Here is a 27,649-nt window from a genome sequence, read left to right as displayed (position 1 = left end):
AGAAGAGGAGGATCGGTGGGCTGGGCCTTATATGGCCCATTGACGAGAACACGGAGGCGGAGTTCTCCTCCTGGACGGCCTGGTGGAGTTATCCTGGTAAGCGGGACCCGCGTGTCACTGAGGGAGATCGAGAAAGGATAACTGATGAGACGATACAAAGTGAATTCACAAACTAAGCTAGTCTCTCCTGACTAAAAATAAAAACTAGTACTCCCTCCGTTTCTTTTTATTAGTCGCTGGATAGTACAATTTTGTACTATCTAGCGACTAATAAAAAGAAACGGAGGGAGTAGTTATTTAAAAACTGAGTTGCTTTCCACACAGAACCTTACCAGCATAACCACGATAGTAACTCCATCTGTCATATAGGACTTTTTGGCTCTCGATCAATCTCCAGGACAGACAACATCACCAAGAGTCTTTCAAAATTTACTGTCATTTGTATAAAAACCAATTTCTATGCCTTTAGGGCAAACAGTTTTTCTAAAGAGTCATTTTTTCTATTTTTAGCTATCCAGAAACCCAGAAAAGAAAATGTCTATATTTGAATAACCATTTAAATAAACCGTTGAAGGACATTTTTTCTAAAATTTTTATTCAAATCAATTAAAAAAATATATAGAGTCTTTTGGAGTTGATCTAATAGTTAGTCAGCTAATAAATTGTTAGCTAAAATGGGTTAGCTAACTATTAACTGAGGCTATTTGAAACCCCTAGCTAATAGGTTAGCTGAACATACTAGTTTTTGTATTGTCTTGGAGTCCTTTTTTACTGTCATCCTTTTTATTTAAAAAGAAATTATTTCCACACTTCAAATACATCACAACTAACATGAATCCGTAAAAAAAATACGGTAGTTGTGCTACATGAACATAACTACCGACAGCTAGGGTGCTGGAAATGTGGGTGACGGATCAATCGGGGCACGGTAAAAAGGATTGCAACGGCTGACCAACCCAGCAGGAGTCATGCGTCGAACCGTGGCGAGGCTAGAGTGAATCAGAAAATGGTGCACATGTTTCAAGGATGCATGGTGATAACATGTAGGTGGTACATATATAGTGAAAATCTGGTTTAAATCACTAGTTTTGCGAATTTCTCTATTTACTACGTAGCTTCACACCTCGTGCCGCAGCAGCGGTGAGGCAACAATGTTTTTGCTAAATAGTGTCATTTTGAGCGAGCGTCGAGTGCAGAGTGGTGACCAAGAACTGTAATAAAAAGATAAAAGGACAATATTGTTTTTGACAAGTTTTAGTTGTACCAATTCAACTAGTAAACTAATTGTTAGTTGGAAATCTAGCTAGCAATTAGGCGAGACTTTAGCTAGATTGTTTGAAACCTCTATAACTAGTTTTAGCCACTAGCAATTATATATATATACACGCATGTTATAAATAGACCTTTCATGTTTCTGTTGCTAATAGAGAGGATATTTGGAGTATCTGCACCAACAGTTTCCTTGTGCACCTGTCTGAGGTGATCCTGGTGTGCAAAGGAGGGAAATGTCAACGTCGTTCCTTACTTCACTCCTACTTCTCCTAGTCCGACACTGGAGGCGGCTTCGACGCCAATGGCTGCTAGGCCTCCGAATAAACGAGCAGGTCAGCCCATCGCAGAACCCGCACATCTTTGGGCCTAAATGGAGTCACAAGTGTAGGAAGCGACACTGAAGCAACGGTATCGTGGGTTTGCATCCTACTATGTTAGAGGTTACCTTTTCATTTTTACCATAGCGAAATCTCGTTTTGACCAAAACAATTGGTTGTGATACTGTTTTTGTTTTGGGACCGGAATATACTAGAAATCGTAGCGAGAAAGGCATCTCGCACAACAGTGGTAAGAGTACCGAGAAACCGGTAAATCGAACTAACTCACATATCAATCTGTACAGATATACTTGTAGTCTCCTTGATAAGGCTAGTTTGGTGACAATGAATTTAGATGAGATTCATAGAAGAGGAAATCTTTTATTATTCAAAATTAAATAGCAAGGATATCTCCATGAACTTTCTCCAACTCACTTGTTACCAAATAGCTCTAAGGGTTTCTTTAGGTATTCTAGTATTAACTTTAATCCACATGTGGATTGAGATTAATACTAAAGTATCCAAACTAAGCCTAAAGCGGTACGAAAGAACGATGTAATAAACTACCTGTGAGAAACATTCGTCTAGACCTATCCAATTTGCTGCTTCCCTGACCCCAACTCCAGTTCTGAACGTGGTTCTGACAAATTTCTGGGAGTGAGAACAAACATATAAGCACTTAAGCAGACATTTCTCACTGATAAAGTGTATGGTACTACTTAAAGATAAATATATCATTTTTTGCAAGGAATGATAAATACATCAAGAACCATGCGCTAAAAGCAAAAATGACGGATATTCTACATCCAGCAAATCCCTTTTGCAGCACTAATCTTCACGAAAATTCTAAACTCAATAATCCACATTGCCACTCAATAAACCAATCCAATCCAATTCTACCTTTGGGTGGGTTGGGCCGACATCGTCTGTGAAGGTGAGAAGATGTGTAGTAAAGTGTCCATATGTATGTTTTTATAGTTTTAGAAAAAAATACATATATTTATAGTTGGCTAGACGGGTGTAAATGTAATTTTAGAGCCAACAACCAGTGGCGGATCCAGAGGAGGGGTTGGGTGGGCTCCAGCAAGCAGGAGGGAGAGAGGAAGAAAGAAAATGAGAAAGAGAGAGGAATGGAGAAAGAAGGGAGAGGAAGGAAGAAGAGGGGAAAGAGAGATGAAGGAATAAGAAGGTGAAGAGAAAAAAAGGAAGAATATGAGAGAAAAAATATAGTTAGCTTTTAGTCCCTCCTTGTCATTGATACTGGATCTGTCACTGCCAATAACTATAGCTTAGGATGTGGCTTAGAAAAGGTCACGTACGTGAACTAGACTTCCCTTTTCTCTCTCTTTTGACTTTACTTATTTTGGTGACTTAGCGATGGAAGATGATCACTTATCGAGTAACGGTGATCCAATCGTGCGGCCAACTATATAAGATTGTGGGGAAAAAAGAAAATCTCCGAGTCTTGGATAGGCATCCGCAGACCCACTCACCCACACGCAAACGATTCCTTGGTGAAAAACGACGCGATTTGTGCTCTCCCCGAAAGCTGAGGATGTAGAACTAATGGCCCTCTCAGACATTGCACTAGGTGCTATACTGCTATACTAATAAAGAGTAATGAAATTGTTGCACATTGTGTTCGTCCCTCTGATTCTTTTAGGAGATGTTTAGTTTAATAATCAATCCATTATATATGAGATGATGTATCATAAGTCAATTTCACAAGTTTAGTAGAATAAACTCATTCCTCATATTATTATTAATTATTAGCACATGAGAAATAGGATAATGACGGATCATCTCATTCTATTTTACAAATCAAACGAGAATGTGATGAGTCTCATTCCTCAAACTAAACATGTTGTTAATGTGGCATCAGCTAATCTGTTTGGTGGCTGAAATGTGAAAAGCGACCAGTGCAGTTTCTCCAAGAAGAGAAGGGCTCAGGCGCTCAGCTCACCAGGGGACTGCAAGAAGAGGGCCGTCTGAGATGAATGCTGGAATCTGGATGCATGCATTCCAGGCCGCCGTACGTGTGGTCTAGCCATCAGAGTCTAACTAGGCTGTTTTGTTTTTAGTTACTAATTTTTATTCTCTCCATTTTATTCTATTTTATTATTTAAATTATTAAATATAAAAACTATAGTTTCCGTATTTATTACTTTAGAAACTAAAATAAAATAAAATAAAATAAAATAAAATATAGGAACTAAAAGTCAATAAGTCAATGTAACTCAATTCTAACTCAACGTCGTATATAAAGTTTCCAGTCTTCTCCTCCATAACTAGCACTATACGAAGACGCCGAGGAGTCTAACTTATTTGTTAACCAGAGTAGAAACGAGAACTCTATTCATATGATGGATTCGAGCTAAGATTGATTGGATATATATGAATATTGATACTTATTATGTTGTTTCAAACGTTTTAGACTTGAAGGTTTCTTACAGATTTATAAATATGATATGGATTTATTTGTGTGATATGTGAATTGATACTTATAATGTATTGATTATAAATGTGTTTTTTAAATGTATATGAATATGTGTGTGTATCATTATATTGTGGAAGGATATAAACAATTAACTAACGGTTGATAAGAATAATTTCTGCTAGCTAGGATCAGCCGAGAATATCAGATACGAGGGGCATGTACAACCCTGACCATTTGGATCGGTTTCATAAATATAAGAGACAACTAAAAATTGTATAATACAACCCTTAACTCTTAAATAATAAATACAGTCAAGACTCAAGACACATTATGCACAAAGAATATCGTGTATATATACTTCGAGAAGTAGCCTTATAGAGAGATCTGACATTTTGTTTAATTGGCTCGTACTTGGCATGAGGCTGTATTTTCTCTCCACTAGAATACATGCAGCGTGCTACTCGTGTTTAGTACGAATACAATAGTCAATAATAGTCAAGGAACATAGCTCGGGCCAGGCCAACTCATGATGCCCGCTCTTAAAAATCAGCTATTGTTATTTTTTCCCGAACGAGACAACCGAGCTGACTGGACGTCACATTATCTGGGATAAAAAAATCACGTACCAGTGAGGGACAGCAGCACACGCCCGATCTTTCGTGCCGCTAGTACAGATGAAAAATAGGAATTGCGTGTGCACCTGGGCGATCCGGGAACGAAAATAATTGACCAACTTGTTCTCAAGCGGACAGAAACAGGGTGGACCACACCCCAAGCGTGGGTGTCACCTGTTCGTTTGGCTGGCGAGCGGACCGGGTAGATATTCTCACATCTCAAAGCAAGCTAGTGGTACAGTAGAATTGGCAGATAATTAGGGTTCCTTGGCGTTCTCGCTAATCCCGTCGAAGCTCCACCTAACCCCCGTGACGCAATTTACTGCCACAGACTTAGTATAGATCCTTGTATCACTCACTTCTTTCTGCCTTTTTTTTAGCGTCGTTTATTCACATCTGCAGCCGAACAAGAACAAACTCGTGATACAAGGATGAAGAAACGGAACAAGAACAAACGGACAGACGGACCTGCATACCCGGGGCGGCGAGAGCATCTCTAGCTGTCCAAAGAGGATCGTGACAACAAAACAAAGCGGACCAAGTGGTGAGGGGAATGGAATCACGGGCCATATCTCGATGCCTCGCCCTCGCAGGGTTTCAGATACGCTGGCTGCAGCCGGCTAAAAAAAACCCGAACCTAAGCCAGAAATAACTGGAACCTGAATTTTGTTTGGGGATTTCAGGTGAAATTTTGTAAGACCCTAACTAAAGTTGTATAACTCATCAAGAATTCCATATGTATATATTTTTAGTTTGGCCATTTCTTAATACAACGAAATAAAAGAAAACCCGTTCATGAAACTTATCTCTCTCTTTTGTAATTTATGAAACTACACACGACAGATATATAATATTTATGAACAATGTTAGGACCACCGTGTTAGGTGAACAAATGATTAAACAACCGATATAAACTTTGTATGAAGTTATACAACTCTACAGTTGGTAACTTTCTTTATTTGAAGTCATCTTGTCAACACAAACTATGTCTGAACTCAAAATTCAGAATTTATTTTTTTGAAAAAAAACACCAAACTATAAGTTGTAGTCCTTAAAAAGTTAAGAAACTCTAGACCTGACAACTTTTTTAATTAAAATCATCTTGTCATGCAAAAACTATGTTTCAATTGTAAACTCGAATTTTCAACAACCTCGGATGGAAAATCCCCCAAAAATGAAAGTTGTGGGTCTCAACATGTTATTTAACTTTGTAGTTGACAACCATTTAATTTCAAATCATTTTGTCATATAAAAATACGTTTGTAGTTTTCAAATTTAAATTTCATATTTTGTAAACGATCTTGGATGAAAAAACTACTAAAATAAAAGATAAAAATCTCGAAAAGTTATGCAACTTTTTAGTTGACAGTGTTTTTATTTGGATTCATTTAGTATCTCAAACAATCAAAATACACTCGGTTTATTATAATATACGGAGAAGGAAAACTTTATATAGACACAAGTGTGATATGAGTGGAGTGATATAGAAGGACATGAGTTCATGCACGAAAGTAAGGTCACAAATTTGAATCCCACCAGTCTTGAAGCATGTGGGTAAATGAGCTAGCACACGTTAAAAATGTCGTGACTTGCGGGGGGTCATGTAACACGCGGGTTTCTGGGTGCTTTCCCGAACCAAAAAATTTGTCTTTCCGGGTTTTCCTAAATTTTCTTTGTTGTGGTCTCTTTGCCGAGTGCAAAATAACCTTTACCGAGCGTCTAGGGCACTAGGCAAATAAAACATTCTAATAGCGCAATTATGATGGGGAGATATTGGGTCGGGCGTTGATTGGTATTTGATGAGTTTGACTCTAACACCGATCAATATTGATCGGTTTTTTTGAGGTGGTACATTGTAATTGATCTACACGTATGTTAATCAACTAGTAATTGCATGTAGCCGACTTGAATCGTTTGAAGTCCATAAAATAAAAAATAAAAAAGTAATATAGAGTTCGTCTATAAATATAGTTAACTGTTTTGGTTCATTTACATCCCTCATTATCTATTCACTTATCTTTCTACATTTCTAGCCTCTCACCCTCTCTTTTAAAATGGATCTCAAGTGGAATCAACGCTTTTGAACCTCCATTGACTCGCTCAACGATCAATCTACACAACTTACCCACATTGTTGTTGGTGTGGATATGGTCTTCTTTAACAATATTTTCATATATATCATCATTGCGATAATATTTTTGCACATCCACATTCCCTCTCTCGATCAATTCTCTTTCCATCTCTATGTATACTAGTGGTTTGCGCGCGCCCATGCGCGCGTAGTGGCACGTTTTTTTATATAATTTTGCAATGTCTTGATTCAGTTCATAATTCACATGAAATGCGAATAAGAGGTACATTGCATTTCTTAAGGATATGTGCAAGCTAATATCATTTACGTGTCACAAAAACAACATTCATAGTTTCGTAGCCTCCAGTATAGTTCTTGGTGCAAGTAAGATAAACACATAAATTACTAAAGCTGATGGATAAGGTTACCGTCCGGTTTTTTTCTTAGAAATTTGGTTTTTGATTTAAAGCTGGTACCTTCTGATAGAGCAAGACGTTCTCCGTGTCAAGCATTCAAACAAGGGTATTTATAGAATCAGCATAGTCCAAAGCTTACTTACCTTGGTCATAAAGTAACCAAATAATATAGGATGCATGATAAATATTTCTACAGCAAAACCGAGAGAAACTTCAGTGCATAAAAAAGTCTTGTCTTCAATCGAGGTAAGACAAAACCTTAATTGACTGGATCTCAGCCTGTTGTGCCTTTGATTAGCAAAATCTCTTCGTGGACCAACTCCACATAAAAGCACGATGGAAATATGTTGACTGCAATGAGATACCAACAAACCTATAGGAAACCATCTAAGCAGGTAGAGAATTGTAGGTAGAATAGAAAGGGAATATGTTGGATAAAAAAGTGATAGAATAATATGTACCTTTTAGCGTTTTAAGTAAATCCAGATCGAAGTGGCTGCAATGCAAAATGACATGCCATTGAGAGGGTGTGCCCGCACCTAATATAGTTTTCTTTTCTGGCACACACCATTATAGCCATGTATTTACTATGCTACCTGTTGATGATGATCTTTGCTGGTTCAGAAATTCTTTATGCACATGGCGTGCTTCGACACGAGGTAGTTCAAAGGGGCTTAGCACACATTAGTATGATCTTCATGACAAATTTAATGAACGAATCACAAGGTAGAAATGTAGTAAGATATTCAGCCTTTTTTTTACGTGTTCTGAATTAAGTTGGTACTAGATCACTTAGTTTTCTTTTCCTATTTGGGCTAACATGCTCCATTTGGAACTTGACATCATAACATCGTGTAAACAGGTTTTGATAGTGCCATATGCAGTCTGAATCCTGAACCTGCGTTTTTTGAGAGTTTATAGATGAGTTGTATGTTGCAACATATCTAGATACAGGCATGTAGCATTAGTTGCTTATGTTTGTTTGGCAACAGTCTTCTAGGAATAGAAGGCAAATAGGATTTTTTGGAAGATCCTTAGAAACTGAACTGTTTGGTATCAACTAATGGGACTATAATTATTTATGGTCAGATATAATTTTAAACCTGAATTGTAAATTACAAATGTTCAGTAAATATTTTTCAAAGAGGATGCATACCTTCCATTTTGCAGTAATCTGAACATGTTTTTTGCATAGTTTACTCAGCGAGCGTGGCGTGCTGGTTGTTAAATGTCAGAAATATGTATGACACATGTGCACAGAAGAACTATAGGTCACAAATAAATATAAGTGAGTATTTGCAAGGTAGAGTACAGAGTACATGTGCTGTTCATATCAGATAATTATGTAAGTAGATTAAATAAGGTCAAAACACTGCTCGAAAGGCTACAAAGTGCATGTGGAAAGAAAGGCAGATGTGGGAATAAATGGGACTATAATTACTTAGGGTCGGATATATTTTTAAATCTGAATTGTAAATTATAAATGTTCAGTAAATATTTTTTTCCAATGAGGATACATACCTTCCATTTTGCAGTAATCTAGATCCTTTTTTGCACAGTTTACTCCACGAGCGTGACACGCTGGCACTCGCCGCGGAGGGTGATTCCTAGGGAATTCTAGAATCCAGATCTCTAGAATCTAGATTTTGGATAATAAAATCTCTGCCTCTATGAGTCACTTCATCTCTACTTTAAAGGTAGAGTATATGAGTCTAACTGTGTTTATCGTACAGATTGAATGTTCCTATACATGTAAATGATCATGTACTGGTCCCGCATTTCATCGCCACCATCCTCCTGATACACAGCATGATTAGCATCACTTACGTACTGACATGACAACAGAATTCCAAGTGTTTACCTGCATGTCAGAAGTCCACAAGGTGAGGTTGTCACGAAAAAGCTGCATGATGAGGGTGCTATCCTTGTACGACTCTTCCCCAAGACTATCCAGCTCTGAAATAACTTCGTCGAAGGCCTGGAACCAAAGCCCTCAAATCATAAAACAGCATGTCATCCCTCAAATAGATGATGACTTTGTGAACATATCTAAAATAAAACTGAATGAACTCCTAAAACATGTTGTGACTGCATAACATATCGGACGAGAAAGTGGACAGCTTACAGAAAGAATCCAAATTTGTCAAGTTATCACAGAACTTGCATAATATATCAACGCAGATATTTCTAATTAAATAACTTTCCCATGTTGCTAGCTGATGTATCATGAGTCGATTGATAAGCAATGAATTATAACCACCCTTTCCACATCTATTTCTTCTGAAGGAAATTGGTTCCTCCCTTTTTAATCCCCTTTTCCACATAACTTTCGTCCTGACGTCCAGAGTTTGTTCCTGTTCCCATCCCGAGATGCACAATACAGTGCAACTGCAACCCTATCCAGAGTTTGTTTCTAGCACATCTTTTATATTTGCTTTAAGATAAATTTTATTTGCGTAAAAATTCCTTTCAATATCGAATAACCAATTGTTAGAAAAATACCATAATGAATGATGTAGGCCAATTAAATACCTTTATGAAAATCTGTAGTTAGCGCTTCAGATTTTAAGTCGATACTACAAACATAAGTTTAAGGCTAGCCGCAGTGAAGGACAACAAAGAATATGCTACACGCTTGCAGTTACAAATGCAGTAACAAAGTGCTGCAATGAGGTACCCTATATGCTACTGGAAATTTACAGTGGTCTCAGGAAACGGTATTTCCAGCGTACTCTTTCGTACGGGAAACACTAGAGCTAGCATCGGTGGTATGAATATAATTGAAAAGAAATAATATAATATGTGGTAGTTGATACAGGGTTAAGATATAAAGTAAACATGGCTGCAGAGTATTGTGATATAGGGTAAAGAATTTTGATGACGAGGACATAATATTCATTTTAGAGTAGGGATTTATAGTTACGAATGCTGATATCCTAAGACCAGGAAAACGGTGCACAAGCTAAGTTCAATCTCTTCCATCATCTCGAAAATCTAGAAATCTAGTACGTCTTCAACCTCAAACAACCACCGAAACGTGATCAACCAATCTCCAACCCTAATTATATTACTGCCTCATAGATAAGGCATCAACACAGTTATAGGATGGCAGATCATGGGTCTAATAATGTAAACCTTCGTTTAGATGTTCCTAAACAAACACATCGCAAGTCAAAGTTCCAGTGGCATTTAAAACCATCAGATCAGACATGTGCCGCAAAACCAACAGAAAAAATCGAAAATAGATAAATTTTCCTCACACAAACTCGCACCGCACGACTATCATATCAATGTCCTGATATATAGAACACGGAGAAAATCGGGTACGACACCTTTGTGGCCGAGACGATGCTGCCCCCGGAAAACCGCCGCCTCGTCTCGATCCTTCTCTTGCGTCTTGAATCGGTCACGGCACTGCCTCTGGGCCTTTTTTTCCAGTCCGCCTGTGCATAAATGGAAGTTGGGCGGGGCCAGGTGCCCAGGTGTGGCTGTGTGGGTGATTGGGGAAGGTTCTAGACTTCCAACACAGCGACGTGTGAGGGGGAGCGGGGGAAGGGGATGAGGTGCAGGGAGGAGCGGAGCGCGCCGCGACAGCTCCCCACGGTGTCGCCGCCCAAAAGGGAGAGGGGCGTCGTATCAGGGGGAAGGGGATGAGGCGGTGGTTCTGGAAGCGTCGCGGAGGCCGGTTCCGTCCACTAACGTGGAGCTTCGAGCGGAGAGCTTTGCGAGCGAGAAGAGACATCAACCGGTGATTGACGATCGGATGGTTCGAATTTTTTTTGACGACGTGGATGGCTTTATCGTTGCCGTTTCTGTTCGGCTTCAATATATAGGAAATCTCATCCTCTGTCCCTACCGAATTTTTCATGGGTGCTCCTCCTCCCAATGATGATCCAAGCATAGACACACCTCCTTCTCCCACTCAAGTTCCTACCACCAACACTCCTGCATCATTCAATTATCCATACTCTCCTCCGTACCCGTATGGATATCCATACGGTTTTCCTCTGTATAGATTGTATGATGCTTTTTCCCCATACAAGGATGTCCATGGGTATCCGAAACCTGAATACCTGATTAGAAGACGGGTATGGGATGGTTCCTTTACCAATTAATGGGAAAGAACGTCTACTCGTTTGGTAGACGGGTATAGGTGGATACTACCCCATACCCGTCTACCCGTAAAAAATATGCTCGCAACATACCAATATTATCATCTAATAAAGCCCATCTTAACTAGAAGGAACCCCTTGTTCGAATATTATTTGTTTAATTATCAAGTTATGTAGTCATGTGGTTTGTTATATTTGAAGTTCAACTTATTTTTATATGTTTGTTTGTCATTCTGAGTGATTGGCATATTACAATTTAAGATTTTTCTAGCGGTACGGGCTACCCGATGGATAAAATTACCTACGCGGGGTATGTGTACGAGTAAGATTGTATATTGTGAGTGTATATGGGCAACTCGACGAACATATTTTTTTGGTGGATACAAGTATGGAATGCTATTACCTGTCAGGTTTATATTCATTGCCATCTCTATCCCCATATGGTGATTGTCCTCCTACATTCGTGACAATTCCCCAAGGAGCAACAGGCGACATTGATGTCACTTCGAACAAATCTGCTTACTTTAATGCTTCATAATTTTAACAACAAAGAGGATGGAGGAAGACAACAGATAAAATATCGATAAATACACATATTTAAAAAAAATCCACACTATTTTAGGCTCACAATAGTTTTTAAAGTCCATATTTCTTAGATCCATGAATGGCTACTACACTCAATTAACTCTATTGATGGCAACAATAAAAAGAGATCAAAATTATGGGTAAATAGCCAACACATATAACTCCACCGCATAAGCGCGTCACCACAATACCCAAAACAACTAAAGAACCGATGGTCGATGAGCGATCATAAGATCAACCTCTTTAACAACATCTACAACCGTTTGTGCACAGCCTGATTGAGTGACCCAATGAGGCTATGCTGCTTTAAGCGGTTAAGGAAAATTTCCACAACAAGCATAGAAAAAACAAGTTGGAGCACACGTGACACGTTATGCCATTAGCTCAAGTGGTGCGTAAAACACGATGATAATGACTCGAGTGATGAGAGAAAAAGATATGTTCTTAACTTGGACGACAATCAAAGCTCAATGACATATGAAAGTATGGACACACTATGCTCTATTGTCACCATAGGGCAAGAGTTCAGTAGAAGGCAAATTGTTCGACAACAAGCTATGTTGGTCTTTTGATTCTGACGAGTCAATGATAGCTTTTCAATGATACTATTAACTTTCTAAAATTAGGAAGCAACAAAAAATCTACAAAAAACATACTTTTTAACTTTTGGTAAAAGCTAAACTTTTTTGAGTTTTTTCCCGAAAGCACGCCTAGTCAGCCACCAGCTGGCACGCGAGTCTCCCAACAATAGGAGGGACCACCTGTCATGCTGTGGGACCACGAAGAAAACCCTCCAGAGACGACGATAGACCTCCGTCCATAGACGCGGTCTACCGTGGTCCGGACGCTCCCGGCCGCGAATTCAGGTCGTGGCGGGCCCTGCCGACCCAACTACTGGTCCAGAGGCCTCCACGCGAGCCGTGGGCCGTGGTCTAGGAGCCGGGTCCGCCTATCTACTTGACGGTCACGGAAACCCGGACCCGGTAGGAAGGAGCTATAAAGACAAGCCAAACGAGGGCATCCCTTCTTCAGCCGCACGCTTCTTGTTGCCAAAGAATTCCCTCCCCTAGCCGCCGCCGCCGCCGCTCGTCTCCCTGAGAGGTGCCGGGACCGAGGAACTGGCCGAGTACTAGGTAGAGAATCGGTTTTTCTTGTCTCAGCCCGGGGTCTGCTGCGTCTGGTGGTGGTGAAGGGGAGAAATTCGTGAGATCTGTTCCGGATCAGGCGTGCGAGCTCGGGAATCAGGGGTTTCACACATAGCTTCGTCGATTTGTAAGTTTTTTCTAGCCGATTCCTCTCTTTTTGTACGTTTTTTGTTATTAGATTCGAGATTTGTTGGATGTGTTGGTTTATGTTGCTGCCTTTCTAGATTTCTCGGTGTGAATGTATGAGGGTTGGATCCTTAGGCATGAAAACATAGCTACATGGAGTTAGCTCGTTTTCTTAAGTCACGTGGTGGTCGGCGTTATACCTGTTGCTTGATGCGTTATCCGTGCTATCGCTGTTCAGATTTAGATAGGTGGATCGGTCATTTGTTCGTTGTACGTATTTTGTTACTTCAAAATTGATGCTAACCCTGTTAATTGAAAATTGATGGCAGTGGATACGCTCCACCTTTGTTTAGATTTGGAAACATGGTTAGGAAATATGTGTTCATATTAGGAAACGTGGATAGGAAATATGGCTCATTACCCTGGTACTCGGAAAAGTAAGGAAAAACTATTAACCTTTTTGTTTAGGTTTTGATTCGTGGACAAGATCTATAAATTCACTGAAAAGACGCATACGATTTCTTGTACAGGTGATATCATGCCATGTGGAAAGTAAATGAAATCATACAAGGCTGATTTTTGCTTTTGTTCCCATCAGATCTGTGATTTAGTTTTGTTTTCCCAAACAGGTTATGTTTGGTCATGTACTCATGTGAATGATATAGATCTGTTGCTCTAATTAGTTAGAAACATTTATTTTGGGCATATATCTTTAATGGCATAACTGTGGTACGTTGTGATGGTTTATTTTAGCTGTCGTGCCTGGATCATCAACATCTTGTTTTATCTTTTATGAGAAGAATTTTTGTTCGATTTGATGGATGTGTTCAATATTTTGGTCTTCCATGCAGGAATTTGATGTACTAATGGAGTCTAAGGGTGGCAAAAAGTCTAGCAGTAGTCGTTCTATGATGTATGAAGCTCCCCTTGGCTACAGCATTGAGGACGTTCGACCTGCCGGAGGCGTGAAGAAGTTCCAGTCTGCTGCTTACTCCAACGTAAAAAATCAATCATCACAATGATGCTCTTCATTCTACCTCTTGTATTTTATTAGATATATGTTGATAGTAACATCTATTTTTTCTTGTTGCAGTGCGCGAAGAAGCCATCCTGATATCCCTTTTGGCTTCCTCATTCTAGTAGTTTAGGATTTCTTTTCTGACACTTTGATTCTGACCAATCTCTCTGGCCTGCTGCTTCCTGATAATCGACCAGTTCCCCAGTCTTGCTCCTTGCACTCCTCCCTCCATCTCCAGCATTGTGTTCTGATTCACCTGCTCCAATGGCTGTTCTTTCTGCTGCTGATGCTTCCCCGGTCTCAGCTATCGGGTTTGAGGGCTATGAGAAGCGCCTTGAGATCACATTCTCTGAGGCACCTGTCTTTGTGGACCCTCATGGGCGTGGTTTGCGTGCCCTCTCCAGGGCCCAGATTGACTCTGTTCTGGATCTTGCACGGTGCACAATTGTGTCTGAGCTCTCCAACAAGGATTTCGACTCATATGTCCTTTCTGAGTCAAGCTTGTTTATCTATCCTCTGAAGATTGTCATCAAGACCTGTGGCACTACCAAGCTCCTGCTCACCATTCCAAGAATCCTTGAGCTTGCTGAAGAGCTGTCTATGCCACTTGCTGCTGTGAAGTACTCCCGTGGGACGTTCATCTTTCCTGGCGCACAGCCAGCCCCCCACAGGAGCTTCTCTGAGGAAGTTGCTGCACTTAACCGCTACTTTGGCGGCCTGAAATCTGGTGGTAATGCTTATGTGATTGGAGATCCAGCAAGACCTGGACAGAAGTGGCACGTCTTCTACGCCACTGAGTACCCAGAGCAACCAATGGTTAACCTTGAGATGTGCATGACTGGTCTGGACAAGAAGAAAGCTTGTGTCTTTTTCAAGACTAATGCTGATGGGAACACAACATGTGCCAAGGAAATGACAAAGCTCTCTGGCATCTCTGAAATCATCCCCGAGATGGAGATCTGCGATTTTGACTTCGAACCCTGTGGCTACTCCATGAATGCGATCCATGGCTCTGCATTCTCCACAATCCATGTGACGCCCGAGGACGGTTTCAGCTACGCCAGTTACGAGGTTATGGGCTTGGATGCCACTGCTCTGTCTTATGGTGACCTTGTCAAGAGGGTCCTCCGGTGCTTTGGCCCCTCAGAGTTTTCCGTTGCCGTGACCATCTTCGGCGGGCGTGGCCATGCCGGGACATGGGGAAAGGCACTTGGTGCAGAGGTCTATGACTGCAACAACATGGTGGAGCAGGAGCTGCCTGGAGGCGGGCTCCTCGTGTACCAGAGCTTCTGTGCTGCTGAAGACGCTGTTGCTACCTCGCCCAAATCTGTTTTCCACTGCTTTGACGGCGAGAACGTGGAGAGTGCTCCTCCTCCTATGAAGAAGGACTACAAGCTGGCTAATCTTCTCTGCTGGGAGGAGGAAGCGGATGCCATGGAGGAGAAGGCGGGAGTGCTTGATGAGTAAGACGGGCTTCTGGGGTCGATTTGCTTCTGAGTTGTTTATTTTATATCGTCGCAATTTCGTGGTTGTCGTTTGGTTATTCTGTGAAGCAGCCAAGCCAGGCTATTGTTATGAAAATTTGTCGTCTGTAAGCATGTGAACTTCCGATGTTGCCACATGCTGGATCAGTCTGAATAAGTAAGTATGCAGCTCTAGGTGGTCAGCTGCGTCTACCACAATGAGCATGAACGTATGGAGAAATATCTGTGAACCCATTTTGTTTATGAATAAGATTTGTTTTTTTCGAGTTAAAGTGGTTTGGTTGTTAGTCTTAAATTTCTTTTGTTATACCGCGGTCACCGTTACTTCTGCACCACTCACTGCAAAGGAATTAGTTTATTTCCACAGGAAAACACACATAGAACATGAAAATTTCCTACAATCCAAATTAGTTTATTTCCACAGGAAAACACACATAGAACATGAAAATTTCCTACAATCCAAAGAGGGATCCCATCGTATATTAATTTTACTTTTTGTTTGTCCTTTATTTCAGTGCAAGGTGAATGTTAAAGAGATATTTTGGTACTCTTATGATTCATTTTTAGTACGTTCGGAATATTTTTAGTCCCTAGAATCAAACGACATTAACTATTTTGCATTATATGCCGGTGAGGGGTCCCTATCGTATATTAATACACGCGGGATAACGTATTGCTACTATTGTATTTATATGCTGACGAGGGCGATTCCCTCGATTATTTGATGAGCCAACGAGGGTTCAGTTCAGATAAGATCGTGATCTCTGTCTGCGTCATTGCTTGGAATACCCACATGGTCATCATCAGACGATCGTCGCTGCTTGGCCGAGCCAACGAGTGTTCGTTCAGTTCAGACGTGATCTCCACGTCATTAGAGTTTGATGATAATGAAATGCGATTTTGCTTGGAATACCCACATGCTAGGTACAACTAGAGGAGGAGGGGAGGAATATGTTCTTGTGGTAGCAGTTGCGTGAGTAACCAATGCCGTCCATATCTTTGCTTCCACTCCAGATATACGGGTTCGAAACGCATCAGTTCCATCGATTATTTGGCCGTCCATGATATAGCACTAGCGAAGTTGATGGGACGACTGAACCTGACCCCACACCCCGTATGTGGATGTCGCCGACGGATCTAGCCTCGTCCCTGTTCAGCTGCCAAGACCCACCCCACCCTTCGCTCCAACAGCAACACGTTCTAACGTCATGGCCAAATCGGTATGGCCATGTATAGTTTATTTGCCCAACCGGGTTATGGATCTGACCTGGCCACTACCCGGCCGGAAGGTCCCAAGGCCTCGCGGCGTGCGTCTCGTGTTCGCGTCGCGTCGCGTCTCCCCCTGTCCACTGTCAGCTGCGAACACGCTAGTACTAGTACCACCTGGCGAAACTAAAGTTTGACTAGGGAAGCCCCTGCGCGCGTCATGAAAGAAAGAAAAATGTGAAAAGACATTAGTCGGGCTCCAGCAAGAGCATACGGGCCCTCTACTCTAAATGTAGAGAATTAAACGATCATCTACACTCTCCGACAGTGTCCTCTAAATGATTATCTAAATTTAGAGGACGTTGGTGGATTATATAGAGAGAGTTTCTTTAAACGGTTCCCTATCCATTTGAATACTTTAAATAACTGGTTTAGGAAACAAAAATATATAAAATACATTTAAAAGTATGACAAATACGTATGTACAAAAAATAAAAATAAAAAATATCTCTAATATATGTATTTGAATATAGAGGACGTGATTTAGAGAATGTTGTTAGAGAGAAAGGAGATATAGAGGATAAAATCTTTTAGAGTAGATTGTAAATGATGGATATAAAAGATGGATATAGAGGATGTAGACAGACTTATAATTCACGATCAAATGTACTGTATTTAGCTATACTTGCTAGAGCATCAAGTGTGCGATAATGATATTATATTTTTATTTTATAAAAAAACATATGGTGGAGTGACCACGATGGAAGTAAGGGGATTCATTTGCAAGAATGGTGATATTGCCAAAAAGGCAAAGAAATGGTATTGTACGCCAAAAGGCGAAGGATGGACGAACTCCATGGATCTGCAGTATTTTTAATCTGGTAATGGTGGCAAAACAGGTCTTAGATTACTCAAACTCTCCTTGTGCTAAGGTGCTCATAGACCGATACTTTAGTCAGTAGAATATTCTATTTGAAAGGCCTACTTTAGTCGCTCCATTTGATGACTTAGAGACTAAAAGTAATTACACATTAGTTATTGACTTCACATTTACACTCATCTAACAATCGCATAAGATAATAGTTATCTCTTCTCTACTCGTACAAGAGAACATTTTTTTATCGATTCTACTGTTCCATCGATGATGACGAGGCCGCCAGATCGTGGAGAAGATTGCCAAGGCAGCGGTGGCCATCGAGACTAAGCTCATCAACGTCACGGGGATCTTCGTCCTCCACTCCTCTGTAGGGCAGGGGCGGACAAGAGGGGCAAAGTGGGCCATGTGAGAGCACCTAGAGAGGGGTGAATAGGTGATCCTGTGAAAACTTAAAGCTTAATCCACAAAACTTGATTAGAGTTAGCACAGTTAAGCCAAGTGGCTAGAGAGGAGAATTTGCACAACACGATAACCACAAAGAGATCAACACAGAGATGACACGGTGGTTTATCCCGTGGTTCGGCCAAGTACAAAACTTGCTTACTCCACGTTGTGGCGTCCCAACGGACGAGAGTTGCACTCAACTCCTCTCAAGTGATCCAATGATCAACTTGAATACCACGGTGTTCTTTTTACTTTGCTCTTTTCCCGTTTGCGAGGAATCTCCACAACTTGGAGTCTCTCGCCCTTACAATAAGAATCAATATGAAGCACAAGAGTAAGGGAGGGAAGCAACACACTCAAAAACCACAGCAAGTACGCACACACACGATCAAGACTTGAGCTCAAAATAATATCTCAAGGTTCTCACTAGAACAGAGCTCAAATCACTAAGAATGTCGAACTAGTGCGCAAGAGTGAAGTGTGAATGATCAACAATGCTCAAAGGTTGCTTGGTGTACTCCTCCATGCGCCTAGGGGTCCCTTTTATAGCCCCAAGGCAGTTAGGAGCCGTTGAGAGCATTCCAGGAAGGCAATTCTTGCCTTCTGTCGCCTGGCGCACTGGACAGTCCGGTGCACCACCGGACACTGTTCGGTGCGGATTTCTTTCCTTCTTTGGCGAAGCCGACCGTTGGCGCTTTGGAGCCGTTGGCGCACCGGACAGTCCGGTGCCCCCCTTCCGACCGTTGGCTTGGCCACGTGTCTCGCGCGGATCGCGCGGCCGACCGTTGGCCCGGCCGACCGTTGGCTCACCGGACAGTCCGGTGCACATCGGACAGTCCAATGAATTTTAGCCGTACGCCGTTAATCACTTCCCGAGAGCAGCAAGTTCGCCTGAGCCAGCCTGGCGCACCGGACACTGTCCGGTGCACCACCGGACAGTCCGGTGCACCCAGACAGAGCTGGCTTTGGCTGAACAAAGTCATCCTTAATTTCAACTTGGTTTTACCTGTTTCCAGCACTTAGACACAATACATTAGTCTCTAAAACAATGTACTAAGTCTGAGAAACATACCTTTATACTTGTTTTGTACTTTGTCCACCATTTAACATTTAGGCACTTGTGTTGGACACTAAATCACCAAAATACTTAGAAATGGCACAAGGGCACATTTTCCTTTCAATCTCCCCCTTTTTGGTGATTTATGCCAACACAACATAAAGCAAGTAGAACAAGTGCAAAATCACTTCAAATAAGAACTCAAAATTGTTTTGATTCAAATTTGTCATATATGGATCATTCTTTACCACCACTTGGTTTGTTTTTGCAAATCAAACTCAATTTCCTATCTCTAAGTCAAACGCACATGTTGAAACATAAAGAGAGATATTTCATGAGAAATTGATCAAGGATTCAAAAACTTCCCCCTTTTCCCATAATTAAGCCTTCTCCCCACAAGAGACCAACTTTTGACAATAAGAGGCAAACAAGAGTATTTTGACAAACAAAAATTCTAACTCTACTATTTTCAAAATTCACAAATGGTAGCTGATCCATTCATTGCTTTGGCCTTATTTTCTCCCCCTTTGGCATCAAGCACCAAAACGGGATCAATTTTTGGCCCTTTAACCCCATTGCCTCACCAAAATCTTCAACTAAGAGTAAAAAGGCAATAAGAGTACAAAGATGAACTTGGAATAAGTTACTCTTCCATCGGAGTGCAGTGGAAGTCTTGCATGGTCCAAGTCCACCTTTTCCCTTTCAATTCACCTTTGAGACTAAATCAAGCAAACTCAAGCACATGGTTAGTCCCAAAGAGTCAAGTTGTAACACATCTCCCCCTAAATATGTGCATCACTTGCAAATGGACTTGTAAGGTCCGGGGAGTGCTTGTACAACTTGAGCACCGTAAATAAACAACAAAATGCTTAAAGAACATGATCAAGGCATAAAACACATGTATGCTATAAATCAATCCAAGTTCCGCGAATCTAAGACATTTAGCTCACTACGCAACTTGCAAAAGGTCTGCTCATCTAAAGGCTTGGTAAAGATATCAGCTAGCTGGTTCTCGGAGCTAACATGAAACACTTCGATATCTCCCTTTTGTTGATGGTCTCTCAAAAAGTGATGCCGGATGTCTATGTGCTTTGTGCGGCTGTGTTCAACAGGATTATCCGCCATGCGGATAGCACTCTCATTATCACATAGGAGTGTGACTTTGCTCAGATTGTAGCCAAAGTCCCAGAGGGTTTGCCTCATCCAAAGTACTTGCGTGCAACACTGTCCTGCGACAACGTACTCGGCCTCAACGGTGGATAGGGCAACGGAAGTTTGTTTCTTAGAACTCCAAGACACCAAGGACCTTCCTAAGAATTGGCACGTCCCCGATGTACTCTTCCTATCGACCTTACATCCAACATAGTCGGAGTCTGAATATCCAATCAAGTCAAAGGTAGACCCCTTTGGATACCAGATCCCGAAGCAAGGCGTAGCGACTAAATATCTAAGAATTCGCTTCACCGCCACTAAGTGGCATTCCCTTGGATCGGATTGAAATCTAGCACACATGCATACGCTAAGCATAATATCCGGTCTACTAGCACATAAATAAAGTAAAGACCCTATCATAGACCGGTATGCCTTTTGATCAACGAACTTACCTCCTTTGTTGAGGTCGGTGTGTCCGTCGGTTCCCATTGGTGTCTTTGCGGGCTTGGCGTCCTTCATCCCAAACCGCTTGATCAAGTCTTGCGCGTACTTCGTTTGGGAGATGAAGGTCCCGTCCTTGAGTTGTCTCACTTGGAACCCAAGGAAATAGCTTAACTCGCCCATCATCGACATCTCAAACTTTTGAGTCATCACCCTGCTAAACTCTTCACAAGACTTTTGATTAGTAGAACCAAATATTATGTCATCGACATAAATTTGGCACACAAAAAGATCACCATCACAAGTCTTAGTAAAAAGAGTTGGATCGGCTTTCCCAACCTTGAAAGCATTAGCAATTAAAAAGTCTCTAAGGCATTCATACCATGCTCTTGGGGCTTGCTTAAGTCCATAGAGCGCCTTAGAGAGCTTACACACGTGGTCGGGATACCGTTCATCCTCGAAGCCAGGGGGTTGCTCCACGTACACCTCCTCCTTGATTGGCCCGTTGAGGAAAGCGCTCTTCACATCCATTTGGAACAACCTGAAAGAATGGTGAGCAACATATGCTAGCAAAATATGAATGGACTCTAGCCTAGCCAACGGAGCAAAAGTCTCCTCAAAGTCCAAACCTGTGACTTGGGCATAACCTTTTGCCACAAGTCGTGCCTTGTTCCTTGTCACCACCCCGTGCTCATCTTGTTTGTTGCGGAACACCCACTTGGTTCCCACAACATTTTGCTTGGGACGAGGCACCAGTGTCCAAACTTCATTTCTTTTGAAGTTGTTGAGCTCCTCTTGCATGGCCAACACCCAGTCCGGATCTAGCAAGGCCTCTTCTACCCTGAAAGGCTCAATAGAAGAGACAAAAGAGTAATGTTCACAGAAATTAACTAATCTAGAACGAGTAGTTACTCCCTTGCTAATGTCACCCAAAATCTGGTCGATGGGATGATCCCTTTTAATCATCGCTCGAACTTGGGTTGGAGGTGCCGGTTGTGCTTCTTCCACCATTACATGTTCATCTTGTGCTCCCCCTTGATCACACGCCTCCTCTTGATGAACCTGTTCATCTTCTTGAGTTGGGGGATGCACCATTGTTGATGAAGAAGGTTGATCTTGCTCCTTTTGTTCCATTGGCCTCACATCTCCAATCGCCATGGTGCACATTGCGGCCGTTGGAATGTCTTCTTCATCTATATCATCAAGATCAACAACTTGCTCTCTTGGAGAGCCATTAGTCTCATCAAATACAACGTCGCTAGAGACTTCAACTAAACCCGATGATTTGTTGAAGACCCTATACGCCTTTGTATTTGAGTCATAACCTAGCAAAAACCCTTCTACCGCTTTGGGAGCAAATTTGGAATTCCTACCCTTCTTCACTAGAATGTAGCATTTACTCCCAAAAACTCGGAAATACGAAACATTGGGTTTGTTACCGGTTAGAAGCTCATACGAAGTCTTCTTGAGGAGGCGATGAAGGTAGACCCGGTTGATGGCGTGGCAAGTCGTGTTCACGGCTTCCGACCAAAAGCGCTCGAGGGTCTTGAACTCTCCAAGCATCGTCCTCGCCATGTCTATAAGCGTCCTGTTCTTCCTCTCTACCACACCATTTTGCTATGGTGTGTAGGGAGCGGAGAACTCGTGCTTGATTCCTTCCTCCTCAAGATACTCCTCCACTTGAAGGTTCTTGAATTCGGACCCATTGTCGCTCCTTATCTTCTTCACCTTGAGCTCAAACTCGTTTTGAGCTCTTCTTAGGAAGCGCTTTAGGGTCCCTTGGGTTTCAGATTTATCCTGCAAAAAGAATACCCAAGTGAAGCGGGAAAAATCATCAACTATAACAAGACCATACTTACTTCCTCCTATGCTTAGATAGGCGACGGGTCCGAAGAGGTCCATATGAAGTAACTCCAGAGGTCTTGATGTTGTCATCACATTCTTGGCATGATGAGAGCTTCCCACCTGTTTCCCTGCTTGACAAGCTGCACAAGGTCTATCTTTTTCGAAAGTAACATTAGTTAGACCTATCACATGTTCTCCCTTTAGAAGCTTGTGAAGGTTCTTCATCCCTGCATGTGCTAAGCGGCGATGCCACAGCCAGCCCATGTTAGTCTTAGCAATTAAGCATGCATCTAGACCGGCCTCCTCTTTTGCAAAATCAACTAAATAGAGTTTGCCGTCTAATACACCTTTAAAAGCTAATGAACCATCACTTCTTCTAAAGACAGACACATCTACATTTGTGAATCTCTACTACTTATTAAGTAAGCAATAGTAGTCTACCTACATTTGTGAATCTCTACTACTTATTAAGTAAGCAATAGTAGTCTACCTCTGACGCGTTCTGCCGTTCTGCCGTTCTGCCTTCGTTAGTCCTGCGCAACAAAATAAACAGTACATGCACAGGTTTATACACCACGTTCCGTTCCATCTCTCTCAGTAAGCAATATAGAATCCACAGCTGCCCTTATAAGCCATGTTCCTTCACTCTCAATGCCCGATGTGGCACTAATAAAATAAATGGCACGCGCCTATGACATTTTTTCGTGCGGCCCAATGAATTTTGTGGATCTGAGGCCCATTCAATCGTCCAGCCCACAGAGTGAGCGTGCGCGTGACCTAGCCTCCTCCACCACGGCCGCCGGGGGCTCCAGCACGCGCGCCTTCTTACTGAGCTGGTGTTCTACTCCCTCGCAGGCGGCGGAGGCCAACCTCCGTAGAAAACTGGAGCAAACCCTCGCCGCTGAACCCTCCAGCCCGCTCCACCACTACAACCTTGTAGGTTTCGTTGTCCACTGCATTGAGCCCGTGGTCGCGCCCGCGCTTCTCCGTTGCGCCTAATCACCTGCTGGTTGGTCCCGCCGTCCTGCGCGTGCAGGGCGTCTTCCTATGGGACCGCACCGAGGCAGAGCAGGAGGGTGATGGGGAAGAGGCGCGGAAGCTCCGCGCGGAAGCGTCGGAGCATTTTCTCGCGGCGGCCAAGCTGAACCCCAACGATGGCGTCCCCTTCCGCTTCCTTGGCCACCACTATGCGCGCGGCGGTGACAATCAACGAGCGGTCAAGTGCTATCACCGTGCCGTGACCCTCAACCCTGACGACTCTGAGCTTAGAACACAGCATAGCGTAGAACACAGCATCTCCGGTAGCGTCACCGTAGGCCTCGCAAGTAAACTGACCTGCCTTCTCCGCTTTCCCCTCCGTCTCCGTCGGGAGTCGAGACAAAGGGTGCCAGAGTTAGTCCCAGCGCCGTGTCGCGAGCGGAAGGAGAAGGACTGAAGGAGGCGACGATGCAGGTGAAGCAGAAGGTCTACGAGTTCTACAAAGGCACGGTGGAGCGGGTCACGGCCCCGCGCACCGTCTCCGCGTTCCTCGAGAAGGGCGTCCTCTCCGTCCCCGAGTTCATTCTCGCCGGCGACAACCTCGTCGCCAAGTGCCCCACCTGGTCCTGGTGCGTTCTCCTTTCCTCTCCCCTCGCTCTGCCTCCCTCTAACCGATTTAGGTGGTTGCTGATTGGTTGGTTGACTGATTGATCTGGTGTGTTTCGTGTGTTCACAGGGAAGCGGGCGATCCAAGCAAGAGGAAGCCGTATCTCCCCGCCAATAAGCAGTTCCTCGTCACCCGTAATGGTATGCTGCTACTGAACTGAGTTCCTATCTATTTTCCTGTATCCGCAAGTTGAGTATTGTGAATGCTGCATTATTGTTATTGGCGAGTAGAATTGGACAATTTTTAGGTTTATTTTCCCATACCTGATGTAGTGTATGAGATCAAACATTTTAGTTTAGAAAAAAAATTCTGTTGTAGTTGAAACATAAACACGGGGAAATAGAGAAAATTCGAGGGAATTCATTCATGCCTTTGGACTACTGAATTTACTATTTTGCTGTTTAAAGCTTGTAGTTTTCGAATTATCTCAAATCATTGAAAATTTTTGATTTTTTTTATTACTCCCAGTGCCCTGTTTAAGACGTGCCATCTCGGTTGAGGAAGAGTATGATGCAGCAGGAGCAGAGGTGGTTCTCGATGAGGATGGCGAAGGCTGGCTTGCAACACATGGAGTGCAAGGTCAATATCCTTATAAGTGCTGTTTGGTTTTCCACTCTGAATTTTATGATCTTAACTGTTTTTTTGGGGTCCGTTGCTCATGTTAGCATCAAAGCCGGAAGAGGAGGAAGACATTCCCTCTATGGACACCTTGGACATAGGGAGATCTGATGGAATAAAGTCTATCCCCTCTTACTTTAGCGGTGGCAAGGATGAAGAGGAGGAAGATATACCTGACATGGATACTTATGAAGACACAGGGGATATTTGGTAGGGAAGATCAAAATTCTCTATCTTAAACTGGGCTAAACGAAGCTGCCAAAGTTACTGATTCCAGCTTTGCCTTTCTGTTCTAATTGCAGGCTGCTGCTGAACCATCATTAAGAAAGGAATAAAGGTACAACAAGAGGGGGAAGACCCCTCAACCCAAAAGGAAGGGATTACAACTCACTCCCTAAACAGCACAAAACAAGACCCTGCCAGCTGCTCAGGCATGTATCCAAGAAGCCCTGCCGAGCAGCTCCTGGAGCACCAACCCAAAAGGATGTGATTACAACTCACTCCCTAACCAGCACAAAACACGACCCTGCCAGCTGCTCAGTCATGTAGCCAAGAAGCCCTGCCGAGCAGCTCCTGGAGCACCTTGTCTCCAGCCATAACCCAAAGCCTACTCTCAGCTTCTACCTCCTGACAGATTGCGGACACACTGGGATGCCGACCATCGAACACACAAGCATTTCTATGTTCCCATAAAGACCATATTACCAGAATAATTAGAGAATTGAGCCCTTTCCTTTTCTCCTTAGGCACCCTTCTTATAGCCCTGCTCCACCACGCTGAAAAACCTGGGGCGTCATGGTCAGGTGCCAAATACACCAGACCAACAGGATTCTTGTCCAAGTTTCCCTGGAGAAAATACAGTTCAACATAATATGCTGAATGGTCTCTTGCTCTTGATCACACAGGGGGCAAACACTATGGTGTGGCAGCCCATGTTTAAGCAATCTCTCCGCAGTCCAGCACCTGTTCTTGATTGCCAGCCATAAGAACTTACACCTAAGGGGGGCCCAAGGCTTCCAAATCCGTTTCCAAGATGGGAACTTAATAGCTCCAATAAAGAAGGAATTATAGGCAGACTTGGCTGAGCACTGCCCAGAATTGTTTAGCATAATACCAAAGAGAATTACCAACAGAAGGACTGTGTAAGAAGCCTTATTGAACAGAAGATGGATTGCAGACATTAAAGGGGTTCTTACAGTTGGATCCATAGTATATTATCTACATCTTTGGAATTTCCTAGCAGTTTTTGAGCTGCAGCCTAACACTGAAGATAGACATATTTTCAGCATAGCATCGAATGATAAATACTCGGCAAAACCAGCTTATAATGGTCTCTTCTTAGGGTCAATCACCTTTGGACATTATAAAAGGTTTGGAGATCTCGGGCCCCATCAAAGTGCTGTTTTTTCATTTGGCTGGTGGCCTAGAACAGATGCTGGACTGCTGATCGATCGGAAAAAAGGGGTCTGAATCAGCCATCCAGCTGTCCTTTATGTGATCAGAAGGCTGAAACTCTGAACCACTTGCTTGTGTCCTGCGTTTTTACAAGAGTATTCTGGTACAATTTGTTAAGAAAGTTCGGGCTGCATAGCTTAGCTCCACAACCAAGTATCACATCCTTTTTGGAATGTTGGGAGATGGCTGCAGAGGCAGTGGATGGACTTGTCAGGAAAGGTCAGGTCTGGACTCCCTCATCATTTTGGGGCCTGGATGATTTGGAAGCATCGTAATAGAGTGGTTTTTGATGGAGGGACACCCAGCCTTCCTCTAATTCTGGAGCAAGCCAATGAAGAAAGAAGGTGGGAAAACTGTACCATATCTGTCTAGCTGGCATGTGCATGTTCACCCTGCCACATCATCAAGAGGCATGGGCCATGACTTCCTTGTGGTATCTCTGTGCTATGCGCTCCTTGCGTATTGCTTTTTTGCAACATCATGTCCTTCATGTTTGCACAGAAGACAAAACTATGCAGTCTGGCACATCAAATCCTCATCCAGTCCTGCCAGTCGCAGAGGTCAGTCTCACAGAGAGCAACTTCCGGTTCTGCTTCTCCATAGGCTGTGTTCACCAAAACAGGCGGAGCTTTTTTTGCTTAGACCATATTCAGAAACTGCACCCTTGAAGGATTTTCATACTCCATTCTATTTTGTTTGTATACATGGGAACTCCAGGATACTCTCACATCGCCCTTGCCACTACAGCCTACAATAAAGATTTGCAGGTAGCAGTCCTGCAGTTGCTGCTTGTCATTGAGTTGTGGTGGCTTCCTAGGGTTATGGAGCTGCCATGCCTGTTGGCTGTTGCCACGACTGGATTCCAAAAGTTGCCATCTCCTTTACGTGCCATTGCCTTCCACCAAAGTCCACGTTGTTTCCTCCAGCCGCAGAGCTGATTCATTGTATGAACTATGAAGTATCCTGTTTGACTGCTAGCATGCATTTGATGTTTGGGATTTATATTTTATTCACTTGGCTCATGATTCTGTTACTGTGGTTCACTGATATCCAATTGAAGTGAGGATGATTAGTCATCTGCCTTTTTTGCTTGCTTAATAAAAGGTAGAAAAATATTACATATCTCTAATGTGCCCAACTTGTGGGGTGTAGGCCTGCTGGTGCAGTGGTGAGAGCTGTCTTATTGAGTCATCAGGTCACGGGTTTGAAGCAACCTCTCCGCATTTGTGGGAGAAGATTTGTCTTGATTTATCCCTTCCTTAGATCCCACTCATGTGGGAGCCTCCTGCGGGTCTGCTCTTTAGTGTGCCCA

The 27,649-nt window shown here is 42.7% G+C and overlaps 2 protein-coding genes and 1 long non-coding RNA gene across 3 annotated transcripts; 2 read left to right on the top strand and 1 right to left on the bottom strand.

The window, feature by feature from the left end:
- Nucleotides 1-8,581: 8,581 nt before the first annotated feature.
- On the bottom strand, nt 8,582-10,929 carry LOC103646268 (uncharacterized). The gene is made up of 3 exons (XR_562109.4): nt 10,460-10,929; nt 8,989-9,105; nt 8,582-8,924 (listed from the first exon to the last, which is right to left on the bottom strand). It is a non-coding gene; the product is annotated as an uncharacterized lncRNA (long non-coding RNA).
- A 1,880-nt stretch (nt 10,930-12,809) lies between these two features.
- LOC542733 (S-adenosyl methionine decarboxylase 2) lies at nt 12,810-15,866 on the top strand. Its single transcript, NM_001112243.2, has 3 exons — nt 12,810-13,096; nt 13,947-14,093; nt 14,189-15,866. Exon 3 carries the CDS (start codon nt 14,378-14,380, stop codon nt 15,578-15,580), a length of 1,203 nt encoding a protein of 400 aa, NP_001105713.1. The 5' UTR covers nt 12,810-13,096; nt 13,947-14,093; nt 14,189-14,377; the 3' UTR covers nt 15,581-15,866.
- An 8,036-nt stretch (nt 15,867-23,902) lies between these two features.
- LOC103648544 (autophagy-related protein 3) lies at nt 23,903-25,206 on the top strand. Its single transcript, XM_008672994.3, has 5 exons — nt 23,903-24,226; nt 24,334-24,404; nt 24,733-24,843; nt 24,930-25,092; nt 25,185-25,206. The coding sequence occupies exons 1-5, from the start codon at nt 24,066-24,068 to the stop codon at nt 25,204-25,206; spliced, it is 528 nt and encodes a 175-aa protein (XP_008671216.1). The 5' UTR covers nt 23,903-24,065.
- The last annotated feature ends 2,443 nt before the right edge of the window (nt 25,207-27,649 follow it).

The sequence above is a fragment of the Zea mays genome, chromosome 2 (assembly GCF_902167145.1).
Source record: "Zea mays cultivar B73 chromosome 2, Zm-B73-REFERENCE-NAM-5.0, whole genome shotgun sequence".
Taxonomy (NCBI): domain Eukaryota; kingdom Viridiplantae; phylum Streptophyta; class Magnoliopsida; order Poales; family Poaceae; genus Zea; species Zea mays.
This window is presented reverse-complemented; position numbering and strand designations above follow the sequence as displayed.

Bases quoted from the DNA above. Each gene is read 5' to 3' on its own strand.
- LOC103648544 (XM_008672994.3), top strand. From the start codon at position 24,066: ATGCAGGTGAAGCAGAAGGTCTACGAGTTCTACAAAGGCACGGTGGAG. The intron at 24,405-24,732 runs GTATGCTGCTAC...TATTACTCCCAG, and splicing joins GTTCCTCGTCACCCGTAATG to TGCCCTGTTTAAGACGTGCC. The intron at 25,093-25,184 runs GTAGGGAAGATC...TTCTAATTGCAG, and splicing joins GAAGACACAGGGGATATTTG to GCTGCTGCTGAACCATCATT.
- LOC542733 (NM_001112243.2), top strand. From the start codon at position 14,378: ATGGCTGTTCTTTCTGCTGCTGATGCTTCCCCGGTCTCAGCTATCGGG.